This window comes from Rhinolophus sinicus, linkage group LG06 (assembly GCF_036562045.2).
Source record: "Rhinolophus sinicus isolate RSC01 linkage group LG06, ASM3656204v1, whole genome shotgun sequence".
In the NCBI taxonomy this organism is placed as follows: domain Eukaryota; kingdom Metazoa; phylum Chordata; class Mammalia; order Chiroptera; family Rhinolophidae; genus Rhinolophus; species Rhinolophus sinicus.
In genome coordinates this window covers 115287295-115300742 of record NC_133756.1, presented here as the reverse complement: position 1 = coordinate 115300742, position 13448 = coordinate 115287295, and the positions used below count along the sequence as shown (strand labels likewise).

Genomic DNA, 13448 nt, shown 5'->3' with positions numbered 1-13448 from the left:
CCTGTTACATCCCCAGAGCCTGGCATGGTGTTAAGACCATCCTTAATATTCAATATGCCTTCACTGAAAAGCTACATACAAGTCAAGGATTGAATCAGAGGCTATGTAAGGTCTAGGCTCTGACACATTTTAGCTGGGAGACCTCAGAGAAGATAGTTAATTTCTCTGAGCCTCAGTTTTCTCATCTGTAAAATGGAAATAATACTATCTACTGTGGCAGAGGCAGTTATTGCTCATCAAACAGTCACGTCTCTCCCACCTTTCCCAGAGCCCTAGAAATCAGGCAGGAGCATGTGACTAGTTCTGGTTGATGGGTTGTGTGTCACTTCTGGGCTGAAGCATGTAAAAGCCAGCTACCGCTTCCCCTGCTGCAGAGACCAAGGTGGCCACATGTTCTAGGTGGCACACCTAAAATACAGCCAAGCTTTCATCAGCCTCCCGAGTCACTAGGTGGAGCAGAGCCCCTCACCCACCTCAGTTAGACACGTAGCATGAACAAGAAATAAACCTTCGCTCTGTTAAGCCACTGAGATTCTGGAGTGAATTTATTACTGCCACATAACTGAGCCTAGCAAGCTCAGACTTCTACTTGGCAAAATTGCTTGGAGGATAAGAAAAATTGCATGGTTGCTAGTAGGTTTTCAATAAAGGCTTGTTCCCCGGGTGCTGGCTCCTTTGCCTCTTCAGACTCCTTCACCCTGACCCAGCCTCTATTTATGATTCCACCTTTCTCTGTGCCATTTTTTCTGCTCTAGCTTGAAACATCCTTGTAGTGTTTTCACCCAACCCGGGTGTTTCCTACTGTTGTTGTCATTGCTCTTCTGCACAGCAGTATGAAGAAAAGCCTCCTGGGAGCCATTCTGGCGGGCTGGATGGCGGGGCAGCCACCCACTTACCTCCTCCTGCCCCATTCTCAACTATGCCTCTGATCCCGCTCTAGCTCAGCTTGACATGTAACCACCAAACTCTGGACCCTGCCTCTGGTCTCCTGCAGCCTAGAATGAACAATATTGTCACTGCTGCTTCCATGGTCCTGGACCTGCCCCTGGATGCCAGCTCCTCCATCACTTCCCGGCTGGATGTCTGGCTCTCGCCTGCCCTCTCCTCCCACCCTGTGGGCTGCTGTCTTGGCTTCCAGCACGCACCAGTCCTCCCACTGCATTTGCTCCCTGAGAAGGCCACCCCCACTCTCGCCTGACCTCCTCCACTTCTCAAGCTGCTTAGTGGCAAATGTCTTCAACCAAAAAGCAATCATGGTTTCGGATTCTAAGACGGTATTTCTCATCAAGTTGGTGACACAGAAAAATCAGAGCAGAGGAGGGAACTGACCTGGCTCCATGTCAGCATGTTCTGAAGAGTCAGCAGGGTCCGGGGGCCCTGGAGCCCTCTTTCCAGGGCCATCCGATCCTGGAGGACAGGGCAGGATCCTTTCTGTTGAAGCAGAGAACATAGACCCAACTGAGTGAGGTGGCCAGATGCCCCACATGCTTTCCCACAAATCTCTCCCCAGCAGGCACTGCAAACACACACCAGTGGGGAGATGGGTTCCTAGTTCCTCAGCCACACAGAGAAGCAAGCGGGTCCCAAACACCCTGCGAACCCCACGCAAACTTCCTCTATGCAGCCTTCTTGGGAAGCTCTGGTGAGTCTTCTTCTGTTTCCCCATATCATCTTGAGCCTCTCTTTCCTCATCTGAAAGAGGTAAACTCTGAACTAGGCAACATATGAAGTCCTTTGTCCCGCTAGAATTCTACGATGTTGAGTTTGATCCATTTCCGATCTCCAACGCCCAAGGAGCTAGCTGCACATGATAAGGTTTGTGAAATGAATAAAAGAAATCCTAACCCACTCACAGAAGGGTGAGGGGAGGCTCAAAGGTTTTAAGTCATTTGCCTCATTCATTGCAAGAGGAGGAACTGGGATCTAAACACAGACTCTGAACACAGGCCCTCAAAGACGCACAATCTGGGTACTTTCCACTGCACCAACTACCACACTCACCCACTGACAACACCACACATGGCTTTATATCAAAGACCCACTAGGCTAAAGAACAGAGCATGAAGAATACATTTGGGAATCTGAGGTAAAAAGCCATTATTTGAGAAATTCCCTGAATCCATATTTGTCAAACACATGGAGGACCCTAACTAAAAGGCAGTGTGGTCCCTGCAAGGTGAGGAATCACCGGTCATTTCCATTAAAAATGAATTGCTCCAAAGTGTGAAATTTTTCTAGCTTCATTTGCATTGCATCTATTTCTTTATTGTAAAAATTTTCGTCATTCTCATCAAAGTGTAAAATATTAGGCAGGAAAGGTCACCAGGCTCTGCTCAAGTGAAGCACATCCCTTCTTTTCCTTGGGAGGGGTGCAGGGGGGCAGGCTGGGTAGAAGACCCGACAGCCAAGGCAGAATGAAGACAGAGTTCGGAGGTCAGCCTGGAAGTGTCCTTATAAATCATACCATATTCGCTAACATACAGAACAGGCCGGACACTACGGAGTGTATGAGTGTCATTTTACGCATCTTGAGGAAGCGATCGTGACTACTCTGCTCCTAATTTCTACTCTGCCTTGTTCATTACAAATGTACCCTCCACAGGATCAGAAAGCAGCAGGAACGAGTTTGCTGTAACAGTGGGCATGGTAAGAGGCCCTTTCTTCTGTCTGGTCCTCTCCCCAGCTGCCCAGTGCCCGGTGGACTTTAGGACTCAGCTGTTGGCTTTGCCCCCAAGGGTCCAGCTGGAGTCCTAGTCACATCCGGGGGCTTGGATGAAACATTCAGGGTCTTTCTCAAACCCTCTCCTTTGCCCAAGTTACAGAATTCCGCTCTGCCTCCATCACGCGTGCTGTAGGCTCTCCTCGGTACCTTCCGTTCCGTCCCCCTTGAAGAAGCTGCAGAACCGCAGCTTTACTCCTCCTCCACCCTCACCTTTGCTGTGGCTTCAGGGAAACCTCAACTTCCTTCTGTTCATTTCCTTTTCAATTCATATCCCTGAGTTCCCTCTTTTTCAAAGGACCTCCAATAAGCGTCACAAGGACTGTTAATGAAACCAAAATACTCATGGGTTGACCAAAGGTTTTAGAAGTATTTCTGTACTAGTAGCATTTTTATGGGGAAATCCAGTAAGGAAAGGAGTGTGGTATTTATTCATTCACTTACTCACTCATTCATTCATATACTGAGTGTTAGGTGCTATACAGGATTCACTGAGGACTCTGAAACAAATCCGGCCCTCAGGAAGCTTGCAGGCTGGCAATGAAAATAAGACCTGGCCACATGTAATTATAATGCTTGACAGTTTTGTAAGACAGATACAGATAAAACCCAGTTAGAAGACAGAGGAATGAAGAGGTCACCCTGGCTGACAAATCAGGGAACATGTATTGGACAACATATCGCTTAAGCTCAATCTTGCACCAGAGATAGTATGTTAGGTGGGTGGCATGGGGACAGGGCACAGTGCTTCCTATGAGGCAACAGAAGCACGGAGGGGAAAGAGTGACAAAGAATGAGTGCGGAGCTCAGCTTTCCAGAGTGGGGGCTGGGTAGAAGGAAGTAGAGGACATCACACTTGACAGGTGATGTGGGTTCCGACAGACAGGGCCCTGAATGACACTCTAGAAAAGATGGCCATTATTCAGTCAATACTAGAAAGCCATCGAGGGCTTTTGAGCAGAGATGTGACACAGTTGGAGATCTGCTGTAGGAAGATGAATCTGGCAAGTCTTGCACAGTATAAATTGGAAAGGGAGGTGCCTGGGGCAGGAAGCTCCTACTTGTGTGTCAAGCATTGGGCACAGGGTTTGGTGCTGGTATCTATTTGATCTCACGAAACCTTCTAGACAACTGCAGGAGGCAAGTATTATCCTTCCAGACTTGCAGATGAGGAAAGGCGGCTTCAGGAAATTTAAGCTGCTTTGCCCTAGTCCCCCAGCTAGGAAGTGGTGGCGAGAAGATCTGCACCCTGCTCTTTCCAGGTGAGCTATAAAGGGTGCGGTGACACTGAGCATGACACCTGCATACCTGATACTGCCAACAAACCTTCTACTCCCAGGGCACCTCTCCGCCTGCCCGGGGGAGAGTGGAGGTATGATCACTTCCTGGGCTGCATTTGAGCACCCCCAGTGGAATGAGGTACAGAGTGCCTTTCCCCAAAATGACCACAAATCAAGGAGATAAGATAATGCTTTGAGCTGGGTCCCAAATAACACTGACTTTGGTCTCTTGCAGAGAATTTCAAAGGTAGCAAGAGACCATGCTCCTCCCTTGCTAGGTGTACTTGCTTCCGTCTCTCCCTACTTAGCTAAGGCTGTGGTGGCAGGAGAAGTAGATCCAGGAGCCCAGGAGGACATCTTTTGGAGGCAGGGAATCTGTTTCCTCATTGATATATGAGTATGTCTATGCTCTGGGCTGAATTCATATTATTGAAAGGATTGCCCGGACGACTCAATGCACTCAAGCTGGATGCCCATACCTGCAGATGGAGATGATGGTCACGAATGACTCCCAGCAAGATGCCTGCTGTAACACTTTTTTCCAAGGGAAGAAAAAAATGTTTTCATTCTAAACACAAGACATGGTGAGAGTGGGCTGTACAGCTAACATCAGGGAGCAGGTTTTCTTAGAGGTGTCCTGGCAAGAGCAGGGACTTTGGAAACAGATAAAGTGGGTCTGAACCACACTTTGCTCAGTGATCGACTATGAGGCCTTGGGCAAACCAATGAGCTCCTTAAATTTCTTCATAATCAGGTGGAAATGATAGCAAAGGATTAGAGAGACTAAGCGCCAGACCCTTGATACATACAAAAAAATGCACTCTGATTTCTTCTCATTTTTTAATGTTCAACATTCTGGTCATTGCTCTCACGATGAGGTTGCCCTGCTCCTCAAAAAGGTACCAATTGAAAAAAAGGATTTTGGGAGGAAAAAAATGCTGAAATTATAGCAAGTTGTTCATATCCTTAACTTAGCGCTTATTACCAGTGTCGTATAATTATTTGTCGCCAAGTCTCCGCTTCCACCAGACCGGGAGGTCCTGGAGAGGTTGACCACTGTATCTTTAATTCCCAGCACGTAGCTGTCCCTTTCTACTTCCGTTACCTTATTCTGAGATCCAAACATAACCAGAGAGCCTGCAGTTCCTCTGGGATTTTATTTTCTGAGCCTGGTTTAAAGAGTGACTTTTAAGCAACACCTTCAAGAGCACGTCCAATCCTCTGAAAACCATCTCCTTCTCAAGGCATCATTAGGACGGGGTACTTCACCTTGCTACTTTGATAAAAGCTTTGGTTTCTCATCCAAGCCATTATATGTGCCAACATATTTAACAACATCTTAATAATGCCAAACCTCCCAGGATCGGACCAGACTGGGGAGAGACCTGGTGTCTGTCAGGATACCGGGAGGGCACACAGCAGAGTAGAAAGAAGTGAAGCATCGAATCTGGATTCAAATCAGGGCTTGTGCACAGTGCCTACGGTGGGCTAAGTGCTCAGCAAAAGTTCATTCCCTTCTCTCCTCCTGACTCCAGAGAAAAGCAAAGCCATAAAACTTGTTGCAAGTAAAAGAGGGAGCGAAGAGTCACCACATTCCTGAGTCCACTTAGAATATGGATTTTTTATTTTTTTTAAAGCTTTTCTCCCTAAGGACTGATGGAAGCAGGTTATTTCATTTTAATTATGGCAGCTGCAGCTGCTGCTTGTAAACTCAAAGACAAATTTTCAGATTAAAAAGAAAAAAAAAACCCCACACACATACAAACTCACTGACAGAATCAACTATACACATAGAATGACACCTCATAGAGAAAGCACATAAACAGGGTGGAACAATCTAGAATGTCCTGCTAGAGACACTCAGATCCAGGGGGAAATCCATGGGCGTGCTTACCCCACTTCCCCTCTCCCCTCACCTCCTCTCTGTCTCCAACATCCAGGACCAGCCAAGGAGCCACACAGCTTAATGGAACATTTCCTGTTGAGCAGCTGTGCATTTTTAATGCACACACGGGGAAATAAAGGCAGCAGATGGTTTTATGCAATTTTCCTATGGACTTTGAACTGGACGTCCTCATTCATGGAGGCCTAAACGAGTTTTCTTCTTGCCGGTGCTCTGTGGGTCCAGCACGCCAGCCCCACGCTTGTCACGGTGAGGACGAGTCTGCTGCACAGGGAAGCGGGGGGAGAGCTCATCTGCCATTTTCTGGCTGCACCGCAGCCTTCTCTCTTGTGGTTCTTCCTCGGCGCACTCACGAGTGGTTCTCACTGTTAGCATGGCAAGCAAGGGCTCCCGAATCCTTCACACGTGAGCTGTCCATTCCTGCATCGCGTGGAGAGTTGTCTGTGAAAGAACTGAGGATCCTTGCCACTGCAGGGACGTTGGTCGGAGAGGAGGCTGAGTGGAGCAGGTGGGGGCACCACTGTACAACTGCCGAGGAGGGAGATGGAAGGTAGCAGGCTCTCACCAGAGGAAAATCATGTGCTCACAGGGATGTGCGAGAACTCTGCCTGTGAGGCATGGCTCATATGGAAGCCCGGAGAGGGGAGGAAGCAGTTCGCAAAGAGCCACGAGTGCCAGAAAGCAACCTGATGAGGTCTGTGGTATCAGTGGGGAGCTGATTCAATTTTCTGAAACGTGCTTTTATTTAACTAATGTTCACCTTTAAGCTCTTCAAACACACCACCAAACGTTCTGGGATTTGAATGTGGAGGACAAACACAAACCCTCGCTCTCGACCGCCGGAGTGCTCCCCGATCTCCAGGTCTTTGCTCAGCTTCGTCGTCAGCCTGCAGAGGCTCCCCGTCCTTCCACGCTCACCAGCTCCTCCTCTTCCTCCAGGAACCAGGGCACATGCCGGAACTTCCACGGAGCCCTCTCTGTGGTCCCGACCACAGCTAACGGCGCTCGCATGCCAGAGTCACCAAGTCCAGCTGATTCTACCACTAAGTCCGGCGGCTAACCCGATCTTTCTGCTTCAGTTCCTTCCTTCAAATCATCACACCATCAGTGCGGTTCCTAAAATGCAAGTCTGACCCTGCCTTTCCTGGCTTGATACCGCTGTTGGTCTCCACTGTCTTCAGGGCAAAATCCAAACCCCTCCCTAGAGCAGATAGTTCCCTTTGCCGTCCAGCCTGGCGACTTCTCCATCCCAGTCTCCGGGTGCTCTTCCCTCAGACCCTCTCTGCCCCAGCCAGACCTGGGTGTTTTTAATACCTCACTGTCTTCCCGCTGCTCTTTCCCTTGGCCTGGGAGGCCCCTGGAGTGCTTGCCCACAACTTTGCCATGCAGCACCCCATCTTATTCTGGGGAAGCACCTCCCTGATTCTGGGAACTGCTTTTTCCACTGCTCCCATCATGTGGGCTGTGAGAGTCATCAGTGCTATTTGGCAACTATTTCTGGCTCTCTGCCTTCCAGGCACAGGTGGGATGGCACACCCTGACAGGCCATGTCACTAATTGCGGCACGTGGGTTGTGAGCAGAAGTGTACCACTCCCAGCTAGAAGGCTTAATTGCAGATGTAGGACCCTGTTGAGTTCTCTTTCACTCTGGTACAATAATTGACAAAGTGGGACGATTTGTCAGCATGGGGGACTATGAGGGAACCCCTCCCCTCTCCCACCACTCCCAATACACATGGCGGTCATAGAATATGAGAGAAAACAAACTCTTTGTTGTTACAAGCCACTACAATGCGGGGGTGATTTGTAATCAACATTAATTAACTGATCTGAAAGATGCGTGGGCCCTGTGAGAACTGTATCCCTAAAGGGTGCTGCCTCCCTGGCCATCATTGATTGATTCTGGGCTCGGTACCCTAACAAAGTCAGGGCAGTCATAGTTCTGGGCCCGCTGGCTGCCCTTGCGGAGAGAGGAACCTGATCAAAGATGGACCCGTTAGAATTCTCCCCAGGGATTACTGAACACAGGCAGTGAAATAGAATGTAGTCTCTAGTAGTGAAGCTTGCACGATGTGAAAACTTGAGAGCTATTAGTGACCATGTGGTTGCATTGAACTGTGTCCTCCCAAAATGACAGGTTGGAGATCTAACCCCTCAGAATGGGACCTTATTGGGAGGTAGGATCTTTATAGAGGTAATCAAGTTAAAACAGGATCACTGGGATAAGTCCTACTCCAATATGACTGGTGTCCGTATAAAAAGGAAAATTTGGACACAGAGACAGACACGCACACGGGGAGAATGCCGTGTGGCGATTGGAGCTCTGCTGCCACAAGCCAAGGAACTGCAAGAAGCCAGGAGAGAGGCCTGGAACTGCTCCTTCCCTCTTGAGGGAGTGTGGTCCTGCCCACGCCTTGATCCTAAACTTTTGGCTTCCAGAACTGTGAGACAATAACTTGCTGCTGTTTAAGCCTCTCAGTGTGTGGCGTTTTGTTACAGCGGCCCTTGCAAAGTAGTACAGTGGTGGAAAGTTGGTCTTGGGCGAGAGAAAGGAGCTCATGAGTATGAGAGAAGCAGACCACAGCAGCAAAAAGAGACAACACGAATTTAACAGAACAGAACTAAAACCCTGATCCCAATTCCATGGCATCTCTCCGTTTTCTCGGGCTGGAAGGTTCAACTCCTTGGATCCTATGAAGCAGTAGTGAAAGCCCTTCTGTTTTGAGTTAATTCTGATGTTTCTGTCACTTCGAACCAACAGTCCTAACACTATTAATATTTAGTAATTATCATTATCATTAAGGTTAAGAAATGGAAAGCAATGTCGGTGGCTCCAACTGATGCTGAATTTACCATATTGGTGACTGATAAAGAATCAAGCTCACTGCTTCCACATGTTGTCCAAACACATCCCAGGAAGAGACAGGGTCCCCTCTTGTCTGAGTGCAGTAAGCTTCATACGTTCACACAGTTTAATCCTCCTGGTGTTTTCTTTTAATCTAGCAACAGCCTGAATAAAATCTGAAAAGGATTTTCTCCTGCTCAGTTATGCCTTTTTTCCCAATCCAAACACAACTGCATGCCGGGCCTCTTGAAACGCTCCAAAACAAAACAAGTCCAGCCCAAATCCCTCATCGCGTTTCATGTTATTTTCTTGGCTGTACAAACTTAGGGGCCTTTGTTTCTTCTGCTTTGCCCTTGGACTCTTCCTGCCCACATTCCCCTCTGTCTGAGCTCCCCTGCCAAAACAAGCTAGTAGAGGAGGAGAGAGACAACATGAGGGAAGGCAGGCTGGAAAGGATTAACCAGCTCAGACAAGAGCTGGAGGTCCCCTGAAACAACTCGCCAGCCCTCTGGAATAACCACTGAACACAGGCCGTCCTGGGCAGAATGGCTGTATAGCAGGGTGTGGCTTATGGGTTTGGTCTTGTTAAATAAGAGATAATTGTCCGAGGTGTAGTTGAGCTTCTGGGGCTAACACCATTGCAAGAAGATCTTCTACCTTGAAGATCCTACCAAAGAACAGGGATGCCGCTCTCCTCCAAAGGACTAAGGATAGCAATTGCTCACATGAGCAAGACTTGACGACTACAGATCTTACAGTCTACTGGCCCTCTACAGAGCACAGGAGAAACCTGATTTCCCTTCATTTGTTCTATTCAGGAGATCATATAAAAATATGATACCTATATCAAGCTGCCAGCTGTCTTGATCAGAGACATTAGAAAAGAGTAGGAGTTTCCTGGAATGGGTGGGGGCCAAATCAGCCTTGAACAAAGAGGATGGTGGGGATGAGCGGGCCGAACGGATGCCTGTTTGTCACACTTGCTGCTCTTCTCTGTCTCACCGGGAACTGCAACGTTCAGGCTCCCTCACTTACCAGCTTCTGGGCAGGTAGGTTTGGCAAATGGAAGAACATGGCAGAAGAGAGGAGGTGAGAAGAAGAGAGAAGCTAGAGTATCTCCCCCTCTCTTGGTGGTCTTAGCATCCTTGGTAGCAGCTACGTACGCTCTGTGGCTTCAGCTCCTGACAGGCACTCTGCGTGATGGTTCTGGCTCCTGCTGGATGGCCCCACCTTCTGGGGTCTAGAAACCTTCTCTCATGATTCTGCCAGCCCAGGGCTGGCTCTGCTTCCCTGTTGCTACTGATCTCGGGGCTGCCTCAACATAAGCTGTGTAGCTTCTTAGCTGTTTCCTCAACTGTGTGACCAAGTCTCTACATTAAATCCCCTCTGTTGAAAGACCAAGAGTGGTTTCTGTTTTCCTGCCTAGACACTGAGAGGGGTGCCGAGAAAGAATCTGCAGGTGGAAGCACCACTCTGCAGCCTCTGGTGCAATGGATGCACAAAGACTCACAGTGCTTGGGCTGGAAGAGGCAGCCATGACAGAACTGACCACTGTAGTCAAGCCCAGGAGGGAATAAGTAACAGGCAGGGCACCTACGAGGTAAGTAAAGTTGGGGAGGCAGCCCTGGAAGGAGAAGGGAAGGGACGCATCATCAGGTCTCTGCTTCTGTTTCCACAAATCGAGCCAGCTTGAATGTGACTACTTGTGTCGAATGGTAAACTAATGTGGGAAAGTCTAATCATTAATGCCGTGGATGCCCAGGAGCTTGGCTGTAAAACTTCAAAATCCTTTGGCAGGTTAGGATGTCCTGAGTCTCTCTAGGGAAGCCAGGAGTTTAATGAGACTGAGACAGGCCAAGGAAGACATCTCTCAGTAGCTTTTGTGAGACATTTAAGTCTTAATGTGATGTGGCCTGTGTGGGTCATGTCTGTGTGGGTACCTACCACTGGGAAGGGTTAGCATCAATCCTTCGGAATTCAGAGGGATGGAGGAAGCCATCCTTTATTGAGAGAGGATGGGGTCAGGGATAAAACAGGAGAACTGCTGAGAGACAGAGCATCCTCGGTTATACACAAGAATTTGGATGTGAAAAAAGTATCTATAAACAGATAGACACCAGCTGGAACATAGAAAGAAACAAAAGAGAAAAGAGTCCACCAGAAATTGAGGGATAATGCCTTGCAAGCTCTCCATGTGAGCCAGCCCTTGTGTGGTGGGTGAGTTTCCTAGCAGAGGTCGGCCTCCCCCACTCAGAACAGGAGACTCTGGGATCCATGATGCATTGGCTTTCTGCTTCTGCTCAGGCTCTTGTCACAGGTGACCTTTTATTGACTGACCCAAGTGTCCCAGATAAATGGCTCCAACAGGAACTAAAAAGACCACCAGGTATGGAACAGCAGGGCTGTTAATGAACTGCCACACACATCACCTCCTTAGAAATCTCTCTTGGTCCCAGAGAGGAAACCAGAACTGGGAATTCAGCACAGACATGGTCTCAAACTCAGCTCCCTAACCACGTTTTCTGCCCTCACACGCCCACCCATACTGACACATGTGCTTGTTTCGACCTTGGTGAAGCTGAAAACATTCGTGGGAGGAGAAACTGAGTTGAAAAAGAGTCTTTCCAGAGATGGGAACACCAAAGAAATCCTTAGCCATCGTCCCTTCTTTTGGGACGTCACTCCCCACTGTTTAGAGCAGCAGCACCATGTGTCTGGAAGGGACAGACAAGTGTATTCTCAAGATCTTCTCCAGAAGTTTAGGTCTAAGAGTTTCCAGGCAGGGGGACACCCTCTCTTTCTACAGCTGGATTTCTGACCTTGAACACTGCTCCTGCTCTGTTATGGTAAGTTCAGGACCATCCGCAGGAACTAACCTGGCAAGGCAGAAACCACAGCAGCTCTGACATCCAAGGAGAGGGCTCCAACCCATGCCAGTGGCTCGCTAGGAGACACGGACACCCTCTCTGAGCCTTCGTTCTCAGCAGATAATGGAAACAGTATTATTATCTACACCACTCCTAGAGGCTTGTTGTGAGGACCAACTGAACAATGGGTGGAAAAGCACTTTGTAATACGTAAAGCCCAACTTAAAGCACTTTTGCTGTCATCTCCACCATCCCAGACCTCATGTTTCCTGAGCCCGAGGACACTGCTGCAGGAGCCATTTGCTCACCATCACATGGACAGGCAGGGGGATGGGCACTACCAGATAAAACTTCCAAAACAACTCTCTGGGCCTCTGGACTAACGTCAAAATCAAGTGTTTGCGGTAAAACAAGCACATAAACCGATCAGATGTTTATGGTACAAAAGATTTGCCCTCTGGCTGACTCACAAGGGCCCCTGGGCTTAGGGCTGCCCTTTTGCAACTGCTTTTACCTTCCAGCCTGACTTTGATGCTTGTTTCAGCCCACCGGGAGGGACTCACTGGGGTTGGGAAGAGGTATGTGCTGCCTGGGGAAACCAGCTCCGAAAGCTTGGCTGGGGTCTTAGCAGGGTTAGTACGCAACTTAACATAAATGGAAATCAATTTTACTTTACAATTCTGCACAACAAGGAAGAAAGTAAAAAGGACATCAAGTTGGAAACATATGTGTAGCATGGAAGCCAGAAAAGGGTTAATATCTATTTGATAAAGATCTGATGCCAACTGATGTGGGAGAAAATTTAGGACACTGATAAATATATTGGGAACAGACAGGGTCATGTTAAAAAAGAAGTATGTGGAGTGACTACACACACGGAAAAAATGTTCAGTTTCTCTAGTAATCAAAGAAATACAAATTAGAACAAAAAATAAAATACAACTATACCTAAAGTAGCAACCTTTTTTTTCACCATGCTTTGGAGCCAGTCATTTAAACGTAGTTATTTAGCGCCTACTGCATACCAGCTACAATGTCAGGCATACGGGATAAACAAAATGGACAGGATCTTGCTTCAGGGAATCTACTTTCTAGCTGTGTGACCTTGGGGAAGTTATTTAACATCTCTGAGCTTTGTCGTGACAATTACAAGTTTCTTCACCTAATCTAACACTTCTGATTCCCCCCCCCACCTGCCCCATCTCTGAATTTTAGCAAGGCAGAGAGCATTAGACCTGATCGTTAAGTGTGGAAACCCAAACTCCGAGAGGTGAAGTTCCTTGCCCCAGGTCATGGAGCCAAGGGCTCCAACCCAGTTCTTTGGGATTTCTGCAGAGGCAGGGATGTGTGAGGGGCTCTGAAAAGAGGCTGGTCAGGGGACCACTTCAGGTGCTACAGATGCTGGTGGAAGGTAAGAAGAGAGGGCCAGGTGGGGCCAAGACTACAAGCAGGGCAGATTCAGAAACGCTGAGCAGGGTGGTCCCCACCTGAGCCCTTCCTCCTATGTGCTCCTAAGTCGAAGCTGTGCCTGCTGACCCCATCTACATTCAGCAATTACAGATAGTGCGCTTTCCATTTCTTTGATAGATGATAAGAAAAGCAGGAGGTGGCAGCTGGCCTGTTTATTATCTGCTCCTACCAAGCACTCTGGAGTGATGGGCAAATGAATAGTGAAGCAGGGGCTGCTGAGGACATCCCAAAGCAATTCACTGTCCACACACTCCACAACCACAGCCCCAGTGAACTGTGCTAACATTGAATACACATTGTGTCCAGAACAGAACAGAAATAAAAAGGAATTTCTCTGAGTATGATTCAGAATTCTTATGGGAGA

The 13448-nt window shown here is 48.2% G+C and overlaps 1 protein-coding gene across 14 annotated transcripts in view; it reads right to left on the bottom strand.

Annotated features, from left to right (window-relative positions):
- TENM4 (teneurin transmembrane protein 4) overlaps nucleotides 1–13448 on the bottom strand; it is a 972743-nt gene that overhangs the window by 490780 nt on the left and 468515 nt on the right. For all 14 annotated transcript variants that reach the window (XM_074335694.1, XM_074335699.1, XM_019726370.2 and 11 more), the window contains exon 3: nucleotides 1330–1431. In XM_074335694.1, coding sequence (XP_074191795.1) covers nucleotides 1330–1339 — 10 coding nt within the window. In that variant the 5' untranslated portion in view covers nucleotides 1340–1431. The remainder of the gene's footprint in view (nucleotides 1–1329; nucleotides 1432–13448) is intronic.